The sequence below is a fragment of the Amblyraja radiata genome, chromosome 6, assembly GCF_010909765.2.
Source record: "Amblyraja radiata isolate CabotCenter1 chromosome 6, sAmbRad1.1.pri, whole genome shotgun sequence".
NCBI classification, from domain to species: Eukaryota; Metazoa; Chordata; class Chondrichthyes; order Rajiformes; family Rajidae; genus Amblyraja; species Amblyraja radiata.
Genome location: NC_045961.1, coordinates 17,746,511 through 17,765,980, shown reverse-complemented (window position 1 = coordinate 17,765,980; position 19,470 = coordinate 17,746,511). Strand labels below are relative to the sequence as shown.

General features: G+C 45.0%; 1 protein-coding gene across 2 annotated transcripts in view; it reads right to left on the bottom strand.

The window, feature by feature from the left end:
- Positions 1-1,257: 1,257 nt before the first annotated feature.
- cog6 (component of oligomeric golgi complex 6) overlaps positions 1,258-19,470 on the bottom strand; it is a 79,495-nt gene continuing 61,282 nt past the window's right edge. For both annotated transcript variants that reach the window (XM_033022248.1, XM_033022249.1), the window contains 8 exons: positions 19,258-19,349; positions 18,472-18,589; positions 16,440-16,571; positions 11,914-12,081; positions 8,727-8,834; positions 8,589-8,642; positions 3,500-3,579; positions 1,258-1,664 (listed from right to left, as the gene is read on the bottom strand). In XM_033022248.1, coding sequence (XP_032878139.1) covers positions 1,517-1,664; positions 3,500-3,579; positions 8,589-8,642; positions 8,727-8,834; positions 11,914-12,081; positions 16,440-16,571; positions 18,472-18,589; positions 19,258-19,349 — 900 coding nt within the window. In that variant the 3' untranslated portion in view covers positions 1,258-1,516. The remainder of the gene's footprint in view (positions 1,665-3,499; positions 3,580-8,588; positions 8,643-8,726; positions 8,835-11,913; positions 12,082-16,439; positions 16,572-18,471; positions 18,590-19,257; positions 19,350-19,470) is intronic.

Here is a 19,470-nt window from a genome sequence, read left to right as displayed (position 1 = left end):
TGTAAAATAAAGCCAGTAAAGTCCGATTAAAGATAGTCCGAGGGTCAACCATGAGGTAGATAGTAGTTCTGGACTGGTCTCTAGTTATGGTAGGATGCTTTAGTTGCCTGATAACAGCTGGGAAGAAACTTTCCTTGAATCTGGAGATGTGCGTTTTCACACTTCTATACCTTTTGCCGATGGGAGAGGAGAGATGAGGGAGTGGTCACGATGCGACTCGTCCTTGATTATGCTGCTAGCCTTGCCGAGGCAGTGCGAGGTATAAATGGAGTCAATGGAAGGGAGGTTGGTTTGTGTGATGGTCTGGGCTGCGTCCACAATTCACTGCAATTTCTTGCGGCCTTGGATGGAGCTGTTCCCAAACCAAGCTGTGACGCATCCTGATAAAAGGCTTTCTATGGCGCATCAGTAGAAGTTGGTGAGAGTTGTGGGTGACATGTCGAATCATCAAGGAAGATTCATCAGTCCAGTGATACACAGTGCTACATGTTTTGCAAGCTCGGTAACCAATGAAAAGAAATGTCTACGACAAGACTATTATGGATCGCATTGGATATTATTTGCAATTTATTTTTTACAAACAGATTCTCTTACAATTTTCGACAGCAGAATTGGCGTAAGTGACAGAGGGGAAGCAAAGGGCCCACTTCCTCCACCAGCATTACCAGGGCTGGCACTGCTTTTGGAAGGGTGGTTGCCCTGAACATTGGCTTTTGTTACCAACTCGACAGCCGCAAACCTTCATGCCTTCGACAGCAATATACAACGTTTACTGGACAGATAAATAACTGCTAACTGCTAGCCTAGAGCTGATTTAACCCTCACCTGGTAGAACAATTATAGAAAATCAGCAGCAACATCACAAACCTTGTCTTTCAGATAATTATATCCATCTCCCTCTGAAGAGATGCAATATGATAATCACATCATGAAATGTTAAATCCTTTCCGCTGGCAGAGATACGGGCAAGGTGACAAGAGAGTGCTGGAGGTACTCAGCGGGTCAGGCAGCATTTGTGGAGGGAACGGACAGACGAAGTTTCGTGTCTGGATCCTTCTTCAGACATGGAGTAGGGGGGTAGAAAGCTGGAAAAGAGAGGTTGGGGCGGGACAGAGTGATAGGTGGATGCAGATGAGGAGGGGACACAAGATTCTGCAGATGCTTGAATGCTGAGGAAAACACATAGTGCTGGAGGAACTCGGCAGGTCAGGCAGCAAGTGTAGAGGAAATGGACAGATGATGTTTTGGGTCGAGATCCTTGTTTCTGAAAAATATTTCATTCATTAATTATCTTTCCCTTTATTCTGTAAATAAATAGCATACAAAATAACTACCTGATTGAAAATTGTGGAGTTAGTTTTTGATCAGAGCTAACATAGTTTAAGGCACAGATCGAATGAAAACAAAAATTCATAATCAAAGCAATAAACCAAAACCAAATGCAATGTTAATTTGAAAGGGAGAATTAAATAGCAAATGTATAGTGACAAGGATAGGCAGGAGCAGCCTGGATTTGTTAGGACAGAAGTGTCTGCACTTGTTGTGGGGATCGTTGCAAAATTGCTGTTGGTTCTTTGTAATCGTTGGTCGGATTCAGAACTGCGGTGTGGATGTCATTGTAGGCTCCACAGACCAGCTCCGTGGACCGCTTGAATATCTTCTCCCTGGAGGACAAGAAAACTGGAATAAGAGGAGAAGTCCCACAGCCGAACACTGTATCACTCTCTGCACCGTCACAACAACAGCTCTCTGACATTTAACACCTTTGCTCTGCGAAGGCTGATTTTACTAATCCAGGATGTTACCTGGGCTTGCGGGCTTGAGCTATGAGGAGAGGTCGCCCGAGTGCTTAGGCAGTGTACAACCCAGTGGTGTGAATATTAATTTCTTTAACTTCAAGTGACCCTTGCATCCCCTCGCTCTCCGTCCCTTCCCCACCCAAGTCGTACCAGCTTCAAAGTCGTCTTGTTAAGTCTCATTGTTTGTAACACGTTTTCACCAAGGCCACAGCTACCAGCATTTGTTCTATATCTCTCTTCAACCATCTATATCTCTCGTTTCCCTTTCCCGACTCTCAGGCTGAAGAAGGGTCTCGACCCGAAACGTCACCTATTCCTTTTCTCCAGAGATGCTGTCTGATCCGCGGAGTTACTCCAGCTTTTTGTGTCCATTTACCATTTTCACCTCAGTCATCTCCCCTCTCCCCCTGGGCTGCAGGTACAAAATCTTGACAGCACATTCCACCAGATTCAGGAACAGCATCTCCCTGCTGATATCAGATCCTTCACATGCTAAAAAAGACACAAAGTGCTGGAGTAACTCAGCAGGTCAAGCAGCATCTCTGGAGAACATTGATATGCTTGACCCAAAACGTCACCTATCCATGTTCTCCAGAGATGCTGCCTGACCCGCTGAGTTTCTCCAGCACAGTAAACCAGCATCACCAGTTCACATTAGTTCTATGTTATCCCGCTTTCTCATATACTCTATACATACTAGGGGTGAATTACAGAGGCCAATTAGCCTACAAACCTGCATGCCTTTGGGATGTGGGTATAGATGTTGGGAGGTCATGTTGCAGTTGTATAAGACGTTGGTGAGGCCGCATTTAGTGTATTGTGTTCAGTTCTGGGCACCATGTTATAGGAAAGATATTGTCAAGCTTGAAAGATGTCAGAGAAAGTTTACGAGGATGTTGCCAGGACTAGGTCTGAGCTATAGGGAGAGGTTGAGTAGCCTGGGTTTCTTTTCCTTGCAGCGCAAGAGGGTGACGGGGTGATCTTCTAGAGGTGTATTAAATCATGGGAAGAATAGGTCGATCAGGTAGATGCACAGAATCTCTTGCGCTGAGTAGGGGAATCGGGGACCAGAGGACATACGCTCAAGGTGAAGGGGAAAAGATTTAATAGGAATCTGAGGGGTAACTTTTTCACACAAAGGGTGGTGGGTGTATGGAACAAGCTGCCAGAGGAGGTAGTTGAGGCTGGGACTATCCCAACGTTTAAGAAACAGTTAGACAGGTACATTGATATGACAAGTTTGGAGGGATATGGACCAAGCGCAGGCAGGTGGGACTAGTGTAGCTGGGACATGGTGGCCGGTATGGGCAAGTTGGGCCGAAGGGCCTGTTTCACACTGTATCACTCTATGACTCTGTAAAACTGGAGCATCAGGAGAAAACTCACTTTGTCACAGGGAGAGCTTGTAAACTCCACACAGACAGCACCCAAGGTCAGGATTGAACCCGGAGCAGTGAGGCAGTGGCTCTACCCGCTGTGCCACTGTGGTGCCTCAAACACATGCTGTACTAATGTATGGTGTGACCTGCATACAAGTTGAAGTTTCCTCCGCATCTCGGTACACGTGGCAATAACGAACCAATACTATCTACTTAAATCTGTCTCCACTTGGCCAATGCGTTTGCCAACAGCACTAAAAGTTTTCGGGTCATGAGCAGAATCATATTACAATTTTACTGCATCTTTCCACGTACACTTACTTTAGTGTTCCACTCAAAATGAAATTCAGTTGCGGCATTAATAGACTATCTGGTGAAGACAGGTACCTATCAAACTGCGCCTACAAAACACAAGCGTGCAATTGTTAGTCATCACTCACACACGATTACTTTCACAGGACAAGGCTCCACAAGTGTATAATCATTGCGACGAGGCACTAACATTTCTTCATTTAAGAGTAAGAGAGTGAACGAGGGATCTCACCTTCCGCGACCTCAAGGTCGGCTGCGGGAGGTGCCCCCGGGGCATTAAGACTGAAGGTGGTCGTGCGAGGGGAGGGATGATGGCCCACTGGACGATCTGGATGGAGGTGACGGCTGGAGGCCCCGCAGCAGCCTGGGGCTCGCCTAGATCGGGCGACCGCTCCAGGAGACCAAGCGCATGGACCAGACTAGACTTTGGAAATGGCGCCAAACTCTTGCATGCGGTCTCAGGGCAATATTTGTATACACTTTGTACTAATCGGAGATTGTGCTTAGATGTGGCAATACTTTACTGATTTGTATGCCGAAAAAATAATTTCACTGTACGGCCTGCACATGTGATTAATAAAGAACCATTGACCATTAGAGTGCTGGCAATTACATTTTTATATCAGCACCAATATCAATACATTAGAAGCAAGATCCATATTCAGTGAGTGCTGCTGCCTTGTAGCTCCAGGTACCTCAGTTCAAACCTGACCTTGGGTGCCATCATTGGAAAGGGGGCAGAGATTTACAAGGATGTTGCCAGGACTCGAGGGCCTGAGCTCGAGGGAGTGGTTGCATAGGCTAAGGTTTTATTTCGTGGAGCGCAGGAGGATGAGGGGTAATCTTATGGAGACGTATAAAATCATGAGGGGAATACATTGCATTTATTTTGTTTTTAGCTCGCATTTCTTGACCCTTGCGTAGAAACAGAGAAACATAGAAAATAGGTGCAGGAGGAGGCCATTCGGCCCTTCGAGCCAGCACCACCATTCATTGTGATCATGGCTGATCATCCCCTATCAATAACCCGTGCCTGCCTTCACCCCATATCCCTTGACTCCACTAGCCCCTAGAGCTCTATCTAACTCTCTCTTAAATCCATCCAGTGACTTGGCCTCCACTGCCCTCTGTGGCAGGGACTTCCATAAATTCACAACTCTCTGGGTGAAAATTTTTTTCTCACCTCAGTATTAAATGACCTCGCCTTTATTCTAAGACTGTGGCCCCTGGTTCTGGACTCGCCCAACATTGGGAACAATTTTCCTGCATCTAGCTTGTCCAGTCCTTTTATAATTTTATATGTTTCTATAAGATGCCCCCTCATCCTTCTAAACTCCAGTGAACACAAGCCTAGACTTTTCAATCTCTCCTCATATGACAGTCCCGCCATCCCAGGGATCAATCTCGTAGGGGTGAATGCAGAGCCTTTTACCCAGAGTAGAAGAATCAAGAACTAGAGGACATGGGTTTAAGGTGAGTCATGCACCATTGAACCCTCCGTCCCAACTCGTCAATGCTGACCAAGATGCCCCATCAACACGTCACATTTGTCCCCATTTGGTCTATATCCCTCTGTCTAAACCTTTCCTAACCATGTACTGTACCTGTCCACGGACCTGGACAATGGGCAAGTTGGGCTGATGGGCCTGTTTGCATGCCGTGTGACTCTATTTGTGGTAAGGTTTTATACATTTCATTCCAGTACTAATAAGCTAAGAATATGGGGTAGGCCATTTAGAACGGAGATGAGGAAAAGCTTTTTCACACAGAGAGTTGTGAGTCTTTGGAATTCTCTGCCTCAGACAGCGGTGGAGGTTCTCTGGATGCTTTCAAGAGAGAGCTGGACAGAGCTCTTAAAGATAGCGGAGTGAAGGGATATGGGGAGAAGGCAGGAACGGGGTACTGATTGGTGATGATCAGCCATGATCGAGGGGCTGAATGGCCTACTCCTGCACCTATTGTCTATTGACCCAAAACTTCCCATTCCCATGCTGACTCTCCTGGTCTGGGCCTCCTCCAATGCCAGACTGAGGTCCCGTGCAAGTTGGAAGAACAGCACCTCATATTCCACCTGGCTAGCTGATAACCCAAGGTGTGAACATTGAATTCTCCAACTAGGTAACTTATCTACAAAAAAGCACCCCCTTCCCCTTTTCTCCCCCCTTCTTCCCCGTGTCCCATTTCCCTATGCCCTTAGGATCCACCCATTTCTCTGGGTGCCCTTTCACCGATATTCTTCCTCGGGCTTCACGTTTCACGCTTCTTCTATCCTTACCTCACACTTATTGTCTTTTCATCTCTGGACTTTGTCCAGACATCTGACAATCAACCCCCCCCCCCCCACATCTGTATCCACCTATCACTTGCCAAGCTTTGTCCCACCTCCTCTGCCTCTTTCCCAGCTTTCTCCCCCCTACATCAGTGTGAAGAAGGGTCCTGACCCGAAACGTCATCTGTCCATTCTTTCCACATATGCTAACTGACCCGAAACTGAGTTACTCCAGCACATTGTGTTCTACGCAAGATCCCAGCACCTGCAGTTCCCTGTGACAACATCTTATGTTGCCCTTGACGGCATCCTTTGGCGGGCCCGCCAAATACTAGATTTAGTCTGATCTCAAAGTCAGGCTCTTGCAAGATATCAGAGTTTCTGACTCTTGTTTCACTTTAGCTCAAGAAGCCAGCTGACTGATGGGGAAAAATCTGAACCCTGCAAGAAAATGCCTGTGTGTTTCCAAACTTAGAGAAAGATGAAAGAGACAATGTAGTCTATTTCGGGGCTCAGGGTTCACAAGTGTCACACCATACATTAGTACAGCATGTGTTTGAGGCAACACAGCAGAAACATGACCTGAGTTAACTCAGATTTCCCCTCAATGTTTTCATGTCGACGCTCTCAAATGGCAGGGCGTCAGGAAGGAAGTGGCCTCACATGGCATAACACAGTTGTTGAGGCCATTTCCTCCCCACAATGACTGGACAAGCGCTTTCTGTACATGCAGTGAGGCCAGGCTAGATTTATGATAGAAGTGAGAAGAGAAACATACTTTACACGCATCGTGCCAACATTCCCCTTTTAAACGTCAGTCGTGATTGCCAAAGAAAATGATTCATTGATTCTGTTTTCCCCGTGTTGCTCAAGAGTGGAAGAGATGGAAGATTGTCGCAACACAAAGGAAGCACATTCTCGTCACCTCACTGATACACGGACCCGGCTCACACAGGAAGGAATGTGCTTTGCTTCTTGTTTTTGGTCAGATTTCCTGCCGGGTTTTGTTTTCCAGGTGGAAATCGCTTTGTGTCTGAACTCCTTTCAGGAAATGGCAGAGAGTGGAAAAGATTGGAAGTCAAATCCACTGCAGTTGATGCACGATGAAGTGGCTCATCGAGAGAATTGGAAGCCGGCCATTTTGTGAACAGACTTGGAGTTGTGTTTTTAAATAGTAGTCACACAAGACTTCCAGTACTGACTGGAAACGTGCAAATAAAGTGGCTGACACATAATGATGTCAGATATGTTTCACAAGATATATCATGTTGGAGTATTAGAGATGGCAAGTGCGTTTTTGTGCAGAAAAGGTGCGTGTACACATATCGATCTTTGCTATCCTTGTCTAGGGCGGATTGTCGTCCTATAAGCTGTTTCAGGGCTGGACCATCTAATATACTCAGTACTATATTTTAACTTTAGGGATCTTTTTGTTGTATTAAAAATTCTAAAGATTTGAAAATCTAGTTTTTACATTTTCAGAGGTGCTGGTACACAGTACCCAACACGGACCCTTGCAAACAAGTGCTGGCAATGGGTAATAAATACAAACTATTTTCATATCACGCAATCCCAGCAGTTCTCGGGCAACCGAACTGTCTTCTCACCAGCTGGCTCACTTCATCCCTCCATCCCTCCCTCTCTCTATCCCTCCCTCCCTCCCTCCCTCCATCCCTCCATCTACCCCTTCCTCCATCCCTCCCAACCGCCATCCCTCCCTCCCTCCATCCTTCCCTCCATCTATCCCTCCCTCCATCCCTCCCTCCATCCCTCCCTCCCTCCATCCATCGCCACCACCATCTCACACTTCAGATTGAAACAGTTTACAAGAATCAACCAAGCTTGACTTAAATCAGTCCCATGACTCTCAACTCGTAACTACCATCGGTAAGAAGGTACACGAGCCTGAAAACCATGTTGTATCTTTCAATGAAAAATCCTCAGCTGCTGGAAATACAAAATCAAAGTTCTGGCCCCCACACGTCCCTCAATCAAGTGCACCAAACGATGGCAGGAGGATCTTAGCAGATAGAGCAGTCTTTGTGCGGGGAAAGGAATTGCCCCGTAGATGCTGCTCAGCACACTGAGTTCCTCCGCAGCCGCCCTCAATCACCTCATCAGTTTTGAGGAGACGCAGGAAACTGCAGATGCTGGAACCTAAAGCAAAGGGAGGAACTCATAGAGGGATGTGGCATCTGAGGGGGGAATGGACAGGCAATGCTCCATGCAGCATCACCATGCAGCCGATTTACAGCACAACACAAAAAATGCACTTCATTCAATGGAGAATCAGGTAACTAAACCATCCTATCACAACTAGGACTATCTTTAATCGGACTGCACTGCATTTTATCGTGCACTAAACGTTATTCCCCTTTATCCTGTATCTGTACACTGTGGGTGGCTTGATTGTAATCATGTATAGCCTTTTCACTGACTGGATAGCATGCAACAAAAAGCTTTTCACTGTACCTCGATACACGTGACAATAAACTAAACTAAAAGAATTAAATGAACTATAACACGAAGTCCCTACTTTGGAGACAAAAATCCCTAACTAAACTAAACTAAACTAAATCAAAATAGGTTGAGTATCAGAGTTGGTTACAATTATAGATGCAAAGGAGACAACAGATTCTGGAATCTGGAGCGAACAAACAAAGTGCTGGAAGAACTCAACGGGTCAGGTAGCATCTGTGGAGGGAATGGACAGATGATGTATGAACCACGGAGTTCTTAAGCAGTTTCATTTTTTTGGTTGACACTATTATTTTGCAAAATGCAACATCATACTATTCATGAATGTTTAGAAGAGGTTTAGATACTTACCATGGCAGCTTTCAAGGATCCACCATCCATGTTGGCAAGGATGGACAACGGGCCCTACACATTGAACAAAAGAGGGGTGAGAGATATGACATACTTGGACCCCCTGCCTAATACTCAACCCTGCGGGTAAATGTTTACCTGCTCGGGCTTGTGTTGCTGGACGCTGTTGTAAATATAACTTAGCCCTGCCCTGGTTAGTACAAAGGAGGCCTGTTCATTTATTAGTGTATCTAGGTGGGCTTCAATCTGCAGAAGGAAACATAGAACACAGTAAAAATTTGTTTTATAGCATCCATATCTCCTTCACAACACTGTGTAGAGTTTATTTCAGTTTAGTTAGTATAGTTGATCATTATTATTGGCGACATGTACAGAGGTACAGTGAAAAGCTATTTTGTTGTGAGGTATCCAGTCAGCGTTAAGACTGTACATGATTACAATCGAGTCGTCCGCAGTGTACAATACAGGATAAAGGAAATAATGTAAAGTGCAAGATAAAGTCCAGTAAAGTCCGATTAAAAGAGCCCGAGGGTCTCCAATGAGGTCGATGGGAGGTCAGGGCCGCTCTCTAGTTGGTGAGAGGATGGTTCGGTTGCCTGATAACAGCTGGGAAGAAACTGTCCCTGAATCTGGAGGTGTGCGTTTTCACACTTCTGTACCACTTGCCTGATGGGAGAGGTTGCTGACATTGGAATAGTCACCTTTTCTAACCGATCATGTAAAGAGCAGTGTAAAATTATCCCAAATAACACTTTGCAGCACAGTGATGTGGAACTAGGCCATTTGGTAGACACAAGGAACTGCAGATGGTGGCGTAGCAAGGAAAGGCACACAGTGCTGGATTAACTCTGCGTGTCAGGCAGCATCTCTGCAGAACATGGATAGGTGATGTTTCGGGTTGGGATCCTTCTTCAGACTGAACCATTCAGCTTTTGCACACAGGCATCCCTGGTGATGCACCACGTAGAGTTGCAACAGACTCTGTTTGTAATGTTGCTGATTGCACCGACAGCATCTCATGGTTTAGTACAGGAAGCCCAGCCAGCGGAGCACGTGCCAGATTCCCACAACCTGCACACCAGAGTCCACTGACTCCCTCGTTTTTATCCCAGCCATGGCTTGGTCCCTTTCACTTCAATGAAGTGGTTGACTTTCACTAGAGATTGGTGAAGTAACAGCGAAGGAGTCAGTGGACTCTGGTGTGCAGGTTGTGGGAATCTGGGAATAGCTGCTACGTTCTCCGCTGGATGGGCTTTCTTTACCAAACCACGAGATGCTGCCAGTGTAATAACACTGACATTACAAACGGAGCCCGTTGTAACCCTACGCGGCGCATCGGCACAGAGGCCTGCTTGCAAAAACGGAATGGTTTTATCTGAAGAAGGGTCCCGACCTAAAATGTTAACTATCCATGTTCTCCAGCGATGCTGCCTGATCCGCTGAGTTACTACAGCACTTTGTGTCTTTCCTTGATATGCCAGAAAAACAAAGCTTTTCACAGGCAACAATAATAAACCTAAACCTAATCTTTTGTAAAATAGATATATTGTGAAGTAGACAGCAGGAAATGCTAATGGGGATAGGGGAACATTCCCTACACTTTTCAAAGTCGTCAGGCGTTAAGTTTAGAAAACGAATGGCAGAATAACATCAAAACAGCAATCGCTTGAGACATAAACCATGTCAATCAATATTCACCAAAGAAAAAGGAAAAGCTGATGTTCAAAGCTTTGGATGTGTCCTTCTACAGGGCTGGTTCATTATATTACATTTAATAAAATAATATTATAAAAATATAATATAAATATCACATGCAATTAAATGTAATATTATGTAAATATAATATAATCAATATAATGTAATATATCTAAATGTAACCTAAATATCATATCCATATAATATAAGTAGAATATGAATGAATGAATGAATGAATGAATGAATGAATGAATGAATGAATGGTTTATTTCGGTCATACATTAAAAAGAATAAACCTTTACAATTTGTGTGAATATGAACCAACACTGTATCCATTTCACACAACGTTCACATAATCAATGACCAAAAAAGGAAGAGGCTGAAGCCACGAAGATTATTTTTGCCTATCCTATACAATCCATAAAATAACCCAGAATATCTGCATTGCAAAGATACAATCTAAGAGAACATAATACAACAATATAATAAAATATAACATAATGCAATTAATATAATATAATATAATTTAATATAATATCTATATCTATCTATACATAACTAAAACTCTGATCTTGTGCTCTTCTGGTTTGCGCAGTTTTTCTATTTGCGCAAAAATGGTACGCGATAGTGTTACGATTTTTCATCAGCTCATTCACCGTTCTCCTGTGCTGCGAGTCCAACAGTTTTGTTCCGATCAGTAGTATATTGTAAAAGTTAGCGAGGTTTAAAAATCGTAAAAAACGCGAGTGCGCAGATCGATCTACTCTCCTGCCAGTCAGCGCCATGTGGATTGGTCTTTTCTCCGGTCCGCCCCTTCCTGCGCCATCGCGTCTTTACTGGAGCTGAGGGACGCTGCGGGTGGCCGGTGGAGTTCTCCAACCGAAACAATTTTCGGAGGGAGCGGAAGGGGCCCGGAGTCGGAGATGTCGGAACGTCTGATCCCGGCAAAACGTCCAGCGCCCACTGAGAGTCCCAAACGCACCGCCATGGCAACGCCGCACAGATCCAGCCCCTTCCCCTCTGGTTCCCCTCACTCGCTCCTGCCCCCTCCCCCGTGATACCCCTCTCTCCCCCATGGCTCTTCCCCCGTCTTTTCTCCAAGCTCTCCCCCCACCCCCACACACCCTCCGCCGGCACGGCCGTAGCGGCTGGTGCTTCCGAGCCGAGGATCCGAGGCCTGGCTCTAAGGGCGCCGACGGCTGATGGGCACGCAAGAAGTTAGAGGAGCGGCAACCTCGAGATCCTGGGGAGGTGAGGAGGGAATGTGGGGGAGGAGGGGGGATAGAAGGAGAGGAGGGGAGTAGGGAAGAGAGAGGAGTTATGGAGGGAGGGAGGGAGTGACTGAGGGTAGGGGAAAGGAGACGGAGAGAGAGGTGAGGGAGGGATGAGGGGAGGCGGAGAGGGGAAAGAAGAGGGAGGGTGAAGAGGAGGGATGAGGGGAAAAGAGCTGCGCCTGTGCAGTTGGGGGCTATGGGTGAGTGGTGGAATATTGCGTTGGGGGACCAAGCACCCAATGGGTCCCACTTAGTCTACTACATAATGAAAATAATATAAATATAATATAAACATAATATAATACCATATATTTTGCAGCTACTATAGAGCAACCATAGTTGTGAGCACTGAGTACCTGAAACTGCAGCATCTCCAGACGTTTATCAGTAAACTCAAAGAGAGCTAAAGTTGTCTTCATCAAGTGCAGCGAGTTCACCATGTAGGTCGCCATGTCTGCTGTGTCAAGGTTGCTGGCAGAGACAGTGCACAACTGCAACAGTGGGTCCATTATGCACGACAGCACCTGGTAGTGGAGAGTAAAGTATTTCACTATGGATTGAATCAACAGCCACGGTCTTTGTTTCACAGTTTGAGCAATACTTACAGCATCCCCAGCCTTCAATGTGTTCAAAGTCCTTTGGACATTGTCACCAACCCAGCCCCCATGCATTGTAACATTCGCCTAAGCTTAGACACACAGCATGGAAACAGGCCCTTCGGCCCACCGAGTCACGCTGACCATCGATAGCCCGTTCACACTAGTTCTATGTTATCCTACTTTCACATCAGCTCCCCACACACTAAGGGCAATTTACAAAAGTCAATTAAACTACAAACCCGCATGTCTTTGGGGTGTGGGCGGAAACCCGAGGACCTGGTGAAAACCCACGCGGTCACAGGGTCACATGCAATCTCCACACAGACAGCACCCGAGGTCAAGATCTCCATTTCTCGCATTGTGCGGCAGCAGCTCAGGTAGCTCTGACACTGTACCATCCAGCTTTAGAAACATTGTGAATAGTTTGTTTTATAAATTCATCCACTGCAGATAACAGACATTCCACTTGGAATCCCCGAACTCCGACGTACCCGCTACATTTATTCTCCGTGAGTTGTTCCAAGAGGAAGGATTTGAGGAAGGACATCCTTGTGATTGAGGCAGCACAGCGTAGGTTCACGAGATTGATCCCTGGGATGGCGGGACTGTCATATGAGGAAAGATTGAAAAGACTAGGCTTGTATTCACTGGAGTTTAGAAGGATGAGGGGGAATCTTAGAGAAACATATAACATTATAAAAGGACTGGACAAGCTAGATGCAGGAAAAATGTTCCCAATGTTGGGCGAGTCCAGAACCAGGGGCCACAGTCTTAGAATAAAGGGGAAGCCATTTAAGACTGAGGTGAGAAAAAACTTTTTCACCCAGAGAGTTGTGAATTTATGAAATTCCCTGCCACAGAGGGCAGTGGAGGCCAAGTCACTGGATGGATTTAAGAGAGAGTTAGATAGAGCTCTAGGGGCTAGTGGAATCAAGGGATATGGGGAGAAGGCAGGCACGGGTTATTGATTGGGGACGATCAGCCATGATCACAATGAATGGCGGTGCTGGCTTGAAGGGCCGAATGGCCTCCTCCTGCGCCTATTTTCTATGTTTCTATGGATCTAGGAATGTCCTTGCCTTCCGTGGAAGGAAGCAAGTGAGGAAAGCACAATCATTACCATTCAGTTTGGTACCTTCGAACTAAGTCAAGCCAGCAAGCAGATTGCACATGAAATCACCCTATGAAATGGTTGGTGTCCGCAATATAATCTGCATATTTGGGAATGATTACAGTCAGTGTCCTTGTGATGGTTTACCAGAATGATCCCAGGTATGATTGGGTTAACACATGATGAGCGTTTGTCGGCACTGGGTCTGTACTCGCTGAAGTTTAGCAAGATGAGGAGGAACCTTAATGTAACTTACCGAATCGTGAAAGGCCCGGATAAGGTGAATATGGAGAGGATGTTTCCACTTGTGGGAGAGTCTAGGGCCAGACACCATAGCCACAGGAATTTCTTTAGTCTGAGGGTGGTGAATCTGTGGAATTCATTGCCACAGACAGCTGTGGAGGCCAAGTCAATGGATATTTTTAAGGCAGAGATTGACAGATTCTTGATTAGTTAAAGCCCTGTCCCACTGTACGAGTTCATTCAAAGAGTTCTCCCAAGTTTGCTCTGATTCGAACTCGGAGATTTACGGTAATGGTCGCTCGTCGGTCCTCGGGGCTCTCGTGGACATTTTTCAACGTTGAAAAATCTTCACAAGTCTTCCCGAGCTTACCTGCCGTTAGCGAGTCTTCCCGATTATCTGCCGTTAGCGTTACGAGCCGCTAAGAGACATCCCCGAACTCCGACGTACCCGCTACATTTATTCTCCGTGCTTACCACGAGTTTGATTTTTTTTTAAACTCGGGAGTGCTCTTGAATTAGCTCGTACAGTGGGACAGGGTCATATGGGTGTCAGGAGTTATGAGGTGAAGGCAGGAGAATGGGGTTGAGCGGGAAAGATGGATCAGCCACATTGAATGCCGGAATAGACTTGATGGGCTGAATGGCCTAATTCTACTCCTACAACTTATGAACATGATGGTGACCATTCTCAGTTTTGTTCGGGTGCTACCGTACCATCGTAAATATTCAGGATAGACTACAGATACTGATAATTTGTTGAAAGTTAAAAAAGTTAAAAGTTAAAATCTATATTTCACATTCTTTCAATTATTTTAGTGAATAATTGTATATTATTTTAATAACTTTTCAATTTTTGATGTTAGTTTTAAACCTTTATACAGGGGGCACAATGATGGAAAAAGATTGTAGATAAATGTATTTTAATTTATATGCATGCCGGCAGTTTTATGTCTATAAAATAAATACGGATGGAAAAGATCAAGTAGAATTGTAAATTGTCTGTGCGTTGAATTGAATTTAAATGACTTTAATACTTCCTTTTGCAATTTTGATTTAAATTCTCCTGAGCAAAGTTAATTGTATGCTAACTTGAAATATAAGATTTTATATTTAAAGTCTTGAAGTTTCAAACAGTTTGGAACTGACAAACAGAAGCAGTGAATCAGAACAAAAAATTAATACTAACTTGTTTCTCTAGGTTTACAGATTTAAATGAAATACCGAGATGTAATGTCAACTACACCATCAATCATGTAGTGGACCAAAGGTTTAAAGCATGAGAATGGTTTAACGAAGATAGGTCTCGACCCGAAACGTCGCCAATTCCTTCTCTCCATTGATGTTGCCTTACCCGCTGAGTTTCTCCAGCATTTTATGTCTACCTTCAATTTTACCAGCATCTGCAGTTCTTTCTTAAACAGAGTAAAGGGCCTGTCCTACTTTCACGACCTAATTCACGACTTTTTTTACTCGTGGACATTTTTCATCATGCTAGAAAAACGCCCCGACCTACTTGATGCCACAAGTACCTACGACTAGCATCATGGCCTGCTACGCCCTACCTATGACTTCCTACGACCTCGTGACGACCATGCTGCGAGTATGTCCAGGGCAAACTTGGCGAATTAGATCGTGAAAGTGGGACTGGCCCTTAAAGCTTTTGATCTAATACAGCATAGAAACAGGCCCTTTGGCCCATCTTGTCCAAGTTGGCATATGGGGCTAGCCCAGGGTTTAGCAGACACAGATCCCTCTGAACCCTTCCTATCCATATACCTGTCCTAATCTATATAACTAAAAATCTCATCTTGACCACTTCCTGTCTGCGCTGTATATTGATTTTAGAAAAAATACTACCATATATCGCTATGATTTTGCCCATCTTACCCACGGTCCTCCTCCGCTGAGGCAGCCCCGAGGATTTTTCCGATCGATGAACAATAAAAAAGTTATGAGTGATTAAAAAATCGTGAGATCCGCTGATTGGTCCTCTCGCCTCTGTCAATCACCACGATGAAGGTGACGCCCCTTCCGGCGGGGGGGGGGGGAGGGGGGGCAGGACTATAAAACCCCGGATGCCAGGACGTGAGTCAGTCACTCAGAAAGATTGTGCGGGAGAGTCCACAACTGTGATTCTAAGTTGTGAATCAACTGAACTGTGAGTCTGTAATGTACTTGCAAAAAATGATTTGTTAGCCCTTAATAACAATGTAATGAGTTATTTGGCAATTTGGTGGCCTTCACTCTGCTTGAAGTGCTATGAAATTGAATTTGGTGGCCTGCACTCTGCCTGAAATGTTATGAAACTGAATTTGATGGCCTGCACTCTGCCTGAAATGCTATGGAACTGAATTTGATGGCCTGCACTCTGCCTGAAATGTGATGAAACTGAATTTGATGGCCTGCACTCTGCCTGAAATGCTATGAAACTGAATTTGATGGCCTGCACGCTGCCTGAAATGCTATGAAACTGAATTTGATGGCCTGCACTCTGCCTGAAATGCTATGAAACTTAAGTTGGTGGCCTGCACTCTGACTGAAATGGAATTTCAAGGAATCACCGTGAGTGAATCTGCCAGTCCACCACACCTGAGTGACTGAGCTGCCAGCACAATAATCCATTCGGCCCACAATGTCCATACTAGCCATCTGGAAACCAGTCCCTTTGGCCCACAACACCCATACTGGCGCTCCAAAAAGCCCCCCCCCCCCCCCCACTGGCCACCAATATTGGAATTGGTGGAGAGGTGGAATATTGCGTTGGGGGACCAGCCCTCCCGGTTGTTCAAACTAATGAAAGAGCTTTGATATTTTTCAAACCAAGGACTTGGCATTCAGCCAAGCAGGAAAACAGACCACAAATATGACTGGCATATGACCAAGAGCCAACGGCCAAAGGAATTAAACTTCAGAGTAAGTTTCAGATTACCTGGACAAAATCTGCTTGCCTTGCATCCATGGGCACGACAGATGAGTCGTGAGAGGAAAGCACTTCACGCAAGAGGGACAGTGTGTGGGTCAGGGCCGAGGTAGGTCCCAGGTCCGGAGGAGGCAGTTCAACCTAAGGGATCAAAACCCAACCATTAGTTCCTACCTTCACCATCATCAATGACCCTCACCTTTCTTCCCCCTGAATGGCCTCCACTTCTACTCTGACTGGATCTGAATCTAGGATGTTCCAACATAGACATTTTGGACTGTGGGCCAGGGGGGAATACCCAGAAGTAAATAACAAATGGAACTGATAAAGCACCACGAACCCTGCTATGCCACCTAGTGTCGGTGTCTGGGACCGTGTAGACTTATGAGCGTTCATTAAAATATTTGCATTAGCACAACCCGCCGACAATAAATTGTGTTATGTATTGAACATATTATAATATAGAACAAGGTCCATCACATTGTACTGACCTCCCCACCATCGAAGGTCCATCACAGGTACTGACCTCCCCACCATCGAAGATCCATCACAGGTACTGACCTCCCCACCATCGAAGGGATCTACAGGAGGCGCTGCCTCAAAAAGGCAGCCAGCATCATCAAAGACCCACACCACCCTGGCCACGCTCTCATCTCGCTGCTACCATCGGGAAGAAGGTACAGGAGCCTGAAAACCGTGACCTCCGGGCTCAAGAACAGCTTCTTCCCAGCAACCAGCAGGCTCTTGAACACTGCACAACACTAAACACAACCCTCACCCCAGCCGCTGTAATTTAGTATGGACGGTTTTAGTTGCACTACGGACTTCGGTTTTAGACTATTACGGTCTGGTTACCTAGTATTACTGATTATTAATTTATTGTAACTCTAACATCAACTACAATCATCCATGGATCATGTCTTTATGATTATTAATAAATTGTATTACTAATGATTATTTATTTAGCAGTATGTTATTGTGCTAATGGACCTTTTAAGCGGCAGCGCGTAATAATTTAATTGTTCTGTAGCCGGTATGTATGACAATTAAACACTCTTGACGTGCTGTAACTGATTAATATTCTATCTGTTTGAGTTCACAAAAAAAAGTGGCTCATCCAGATTTATCTTTACATTCATAGAACAATTAAATAAAAACATTTAGCTTTTCAGAATCACATCTTTAACAATACAGAAGTGTGAAAATGCACACCTCCAGATTCAGGGACAGTTTCTTCCCAGCTGTTATCAGGCAACTGAACCGTCCTGCTAAGGTTCTGAGCTACTATCTACGTCATTGAAGACCCTCGGACTATCTTCACTGGACTTTATCTTGCACTAAATGTTATTCCCTTTATCCTGTATCTGTACACTGTGGATGGCTTGATTGTAATCCTGTGTGGCCTGATTGGATAGCACTCAGCAAGAAACTTTTCACTGTACCTTGGTACACGTGACAATAAACTAAACTGAACTTTTGTACAATTCAGCTCATTAGTTGGAGCCAATGACTTGGATTCCAAACAGCGGTTCAGAATGTCAGCGTGTGTTGGCTCAAACGTGTGTGGCCCATTACTATTGGTGCGGTGTGTTCAAGAATATGGCATGAATACATTGGAGTCATTTCAAAATGAAAAAAATAGAAATGAAAACTAGTCATTGTCCAAAACACACTTCAGACCTCTCGGTGAATCATTATTATGTCTACTGTACGTGCAGCTGAGATTGCTGCAGGTTGTTTTTAAAGCACCGCTTGCAGATTCTTCTCTTTGACTGGATAGCAAGCAAACAAATGCTTTTCACTGTACCGCGGTACAAGTGACAATAATAAACTAAACTCAACTAAACCAGTCTTCCAGCAGCTCCATTTACAAAAAATGTGTGTTTTGGCAACAGGAGTAAAAAGAATGGTTTAAAAAAAAAAGCAGAAAATATTCCAAGGTGCAATACAGTTAGTTATTTTCGTTCACCGTCAGTTAATTTATACTGGACGAAGATCTACAAAGGTAGCAGCAAAGATTGATGTTAGGTCAACAAATCACCTTATCCATTAATTTACTGGCGTGAAGCCCCAGGCTGTTGAAGAACATTTTCTTGCTTAGAACATGCATTTCTTCGATCGTGGTCAGCAGAGTGGCGACACAGTTTCCTACTATTCCACTGTGGGAAGAGGAAAGGAAAAGATTACCAGCATGGCAAGTGTAACCTGCCTCACTGTGGACTTTGGACATATTCTCTGTGACTGTAACGCCACAACACTGTAACACTATACTCTGCACTCTGGGATGTTCTCTTTGTTCTTCCTGCTGTACTCGCATCTGGCTTGATTGTACCCATGTGTCGTATGATCCGAATTAATAGGATAGCACGCAAGCAAAAGGCTTTTCACTGTTAGAAGACATTTGGGCAGGTACATGGATACGGACGGTTTCGAGGGACATGAGCTAAACTCAGGCAAACGGTACTGGCAGAGACACAAGAAGTTCCAGTAACTCAGCGGGTCAGGCAGCACCTCTGGAGAAAAGGAACAGGTAAGGTTTTGGATCGAGATCCTTCTTCAGACTGAGAGTCAGGGGAATGGGAAATTAGAGATATATAAACGGTGATTATAGAGAGATATAGAACTGTTTCCATGCTCAAATGTTCGAGGAGTAGAAGTAGGCCATTCGGCCCAACAAGTCTACTCCTCCATTCCATCATGGATGATCCATCTATCCCTCTCAACCTGGCTTCGCCCCATAACCCGACAGCCTAACTAATAAAGCGTCTGACTCTTGAGATATCAATAAAACGATGGTGTATTAATAACTGAATAACTTTTGCCTTACCAGATGGTGTGGTGATAAAACTTGAGAAGATTGGAGAGCTTGTATAACAACACGGCACCCGGCTCTGCCACTATCACCTGTTCAATGCGGACCTGAAACAACACCGACGCTCAACACAGTCACTTCCCAGCACATCAGCTTTCTGTAACTTCAACCATTCAGTCATACTTTATTGTCACATGTACCTAGGTACAGTGAAAAATCTTTGTTTTT